Source organism: Hakea prostrata, chromosome 3, assembly GCF_041222555.1.
Source record: "Hakea prostrata isolate BN-2017 chromosome 3, UWA_Hpros_2, whole genome shotgun sequence".
NCBI lineage: Eukaryota > Viridiplantae > Streptophyta > Magnoliopsida > Proteales > Proteaceae > Hakea > Hakea prostrata.
The window spans coordinates 25250554-25254311 of NC_142602.1; the positions used below are offsets into that span (position 1 = coordinate 25250554).

The 3758-nt window shown below is 41.5% G+C and overlaps 1 protein-coding gene across 1 annotated transcript; it reads left to right on the plus strand.

Annotated features, from left to right (window-relative positions):
• The first annotated feature begins 1319 nt into the window (after positions 1–1319).
• LOC149021857 (protein NUCLEAR FUSION DEFECTIVE 4-like) lies at positions 1320–3758 on the plus strand. The gene has a single exon (XM_089147199.1). It carries the CDS (start codon positions 1424–1426, stop codon positions 3368–3370), a length of 1947 nt encoding a protein of 648 aa, XP_089003325.1. The 5' UTR covers positions 1320–1423; the 3' UTR covers positions 3371–3758.

Below are 3758 nucleotides of genomic sequence, written 5' to 3' on the forward strand. Positions count from 1 at the left end.
GCCGTTATTCCAAGGATACTCCACTCGCTCTCCAACCGTCGATCCGAAACTCAAGGAAGCGTTGCCTCCAGGTAACTTCTATATAAACCCCTCTCCCACATGGAGAAAGGTACGAGAACTTCATCTGAGTAATTACTCATTACGTTCTTGAAAACTTTCTCAAGAACCATTATTGTTGCCTAGGTTGACTTGGGCGTCGGAGGCGGTTCTTAGGCCAAAACTTGGCCGGACCGTTCTTGCTTTCTTTGTGTGCAGGCATCCCAGTTATTCCACTTGGCTGAAGAGTTCTTACGGAGGTCATCTCAACATCCGGCCCTCAAAGAAGTTCTAGACGCAACACAAACTAAGGAGAAATTTAGTACAATCTTCTTTATCACAAAGATTATGTGCAATTTTGCCCTATCAAGCAGGGCCATGAACACGACATGATATTATTTAACGGTTTATAAATGGCAGCACCAAGGGAAAGGTTTGTATTGGGAAAACCCTTTTTGCTTGTACAAGTGAACAATTAATTTATTCGATAACTTCCCATAAGAGAAAGTAAATATAGAAATTGGTTTGGTACCCAAATATTTAGTTAAATGCAAATGGATAAATAAATTTAATTTTTTAGTAAAATAATAAATTAATTAACTAACTGGTAGGTTTCGAGTGTTCTTTCAAGCATGCATTAACAACGCCTGGAAAAAAGGTAGGAGACAACTCTTATGTTTTTTTAAAAAAATGTGTCATTGCAGATCCCATAAATAATTCATGTTTGAGAAAAATGATCAACCTAAAGTCTATAGTATGTTTCCCAAAACAAAAATCTCATATTTTCTACATGTCAGCATATGATATCTCTTGACCGACGTCAAGTTCCATAACAAAGAATGACACAGGGCCTTGAGCTTGAAGTACACACAAACAATTCTTTACAAGAAAATTGAAGTTTCGAATAAAAATCTTCCTCCAATGTGTGGATGAGGTTCACCCATTCTTCAATAGTTTCTGCAATTTAATCTACTAGAAAACAAGAAAAAAGATTTCTTGTGTTTGTTTTATAGGATGAAAAATTGTGTTACCAGATTCTCTGGGCGAAGTGTGCTATTGTTGACAATCACAACATTTTGGCTCATTTTCACTCCTTCACTGAGTTCTGTGTTAGATTCATTTCAGACTTGAGTTTTGCTTGTCTCCGTAATAAAATTTTCTCTTACCCCACTGTCCCCTAAAAAAAAAAATAATAATAAAGAAAGGTGGTTCTTACCTGTGAACATATAATAGGAAAAATTTCATTTGACATTTCAGTCTTCATTGTTACACTTCCTACTTACTTCCCTTGTTATATATACATTGGAGTTAGAACATCATACCTTCAGTGCTCTCTGATAGAACACCAATTCTACATACACATAGAGACGCACAAAGAGTGAAGGTGATGGCAGCAGGTATGGGTGGTGGAAATGGAGGTGCTTGGTCATGTAGAGAGACGAGAAGCTTCACAGGGCAGGTAATCACAGGGAGATGGTTCATGGTGTTGGCATCTCTTCTCATCATGTCAGCAGCAGGTGCAACTTATATGTTTGGTATCTACTCAAACGAAATCAAAACCTCTCTGGGCTACGATCAAACCACTCTCAACCTTCTCAGCTTCTTCAAGGATGTGGGTGCCAACGTTGGTGTTCTCTCTGGCCTCATCAACGAGGTAACTCCTCCATGGGTGGTTCTTGTCATCGGTGCTGTCATGAACTTCTTTGGTTACCTGATGATATGGCTAGCCGTAAAGGGTACCATTCCAAGACCCCAAGTGTGGCATATGTGCCTCTATATCTGTCTTGGTGCCAATTCCCAATCCTTCGCCAACACTGGTGCTCTGGTCACCTGTGTCAAGAACTTCCCAGAAAGCAGAGGCATCGTTTTGGGTCTTCTCAAGGGCTTCGTCGGCCTTAGTGGTGCTATCATTACCCAAATCTACTATGCCGTCTATGGAAACGACCCCAAATCTCTTATTCTTCTCATCGGTTGGCTCCCTGCTGCTATCTCTTTCGCCTTTGTTAGAACCATTAGAATCATGAAGGTGGTTCGAGATTCCACCGAGGTGAAGGTGTTCTACAGGTTTCTCTACATCTCTCTTGCTCTGGCTGGGTTTCTTATGATCATAATCATCATTGAGCAGAAATTCCATTTCAGTAGAACAGAGTACGGGTTGAGTGGCGCAGCTGTTCTTGTCTTCCTCTTTCTCCCACTTGGCATCGTTATAAAAGAAGAACTAGTCGTCTGGAAGAAGAGGAAGAGTTGTGTTTCTACTTCTGCTGCTAGTGCTTGCCAGTTGGAAGTTACAGTTGAGAAGCCACTTCCATCAGCTTCAACAGCAGTAGCAGAAGTAGCAGCAGAAACAGAGACAATTAGTTCCAGAAAGCCAGAACAAGTATCTTGCCTATCCAACATATTTAAAGCACCAGATAGAGGTGAAGACTACACAATTCTGCAAGCACTCGTGAGTATAGACATGTTGGTTTTGTTCTTAGCAACAATTTGTGGCGTGGGAGGGACATTAACAGCAATCGACAACCTCGGGCAGATTGGTCTTTCACTTGGGTACCCATCGAGAAGCATAAGCACCTTCGTCTCCCTGGTGAGCGTATGGAACTACCTGGGCAGAGTAGTAGCAGGCTTCGTTTCAGAAATCTTCCTAAAAAAATACAAATTCCCACGGCCCCTGATGCTCACACTAGTCATCCTTGTCTCCTCTATCGGCCATATCTTGATCGCCTTTGGTGTCCCCAATGGTTTGTATGTGGCGTCAGTGATCATTGGGTTCTGTTTTGGTGCCCAATGGCCATTACTGTTCGCCATAATTTCAGAGATATTTGGGCTCAAATACTACTCCACCCTTTACAATTTCGGAGCAGTGGCGAGCCCTATTGGGCTATACGTTCTTAATGTGAGAATGGCAGGGCATCTATATGATAAAGAGGCAAGGAAGCAGATGGCGGCGCTGGGAAAGACGATTAAGGAAGGAGAAGCACTGAACTGTACTGGGGTGGTGTGTTATAGGCTTTCCTTCCTTATAATCACGGCGGTGACGTTGTTCGGATGCGCCGTATCGTTGATTTTGGTCGTCAGAACCAGGAAGTTTTATCGCAGTGACATCTACAAGAAGTTTAGGGAAGCTGCAGCAGCAAGCGAGACTGAAATGGCTATTGCCTCCAATGGTGACGCTGAACGATTGAAGAATGGAGGAATCGAGAAAGTTGACCTGAGCTCTTCTACGATGACGACGAAATCAACGCCGGTCGTCGCAACGACCGCTGATTCAAGAACAGATGGCGAGGAGAGAGAGGAACCCGATTGCGGACGAGTTGGACAGGATAGAAATCGTTGAAAAGTCAAATAGGTTAAAATATAAGTGGTTATTTTTGTAATTTCATCCCTTTGTAATGTAAACTCCAAATGTGCCTCACCGTTTTCTCGATTGTTTTCAGAAACCTGTTGTCCACAGATTCTGAATGATTTTTGTTCGACACAACAATAACAAGTCTTATCCTAACTAAACAGAATCCGTGGATTATTACTTTTCAATTTAATTCGATTTTGATTTAGACGGTCTAGAATAGATAAAAATCTTTAAATTCAACAGACAGCTTATCATGAAACAACTGCTCAGTTAGTAATGACTGGCATCTCTTAATGAATAGGTCCCGACACTCCTTGTGGTATATGTATATTAGTTTCTATCTCCTAATATAAATGGCATCTGTTAAATCTGAAAC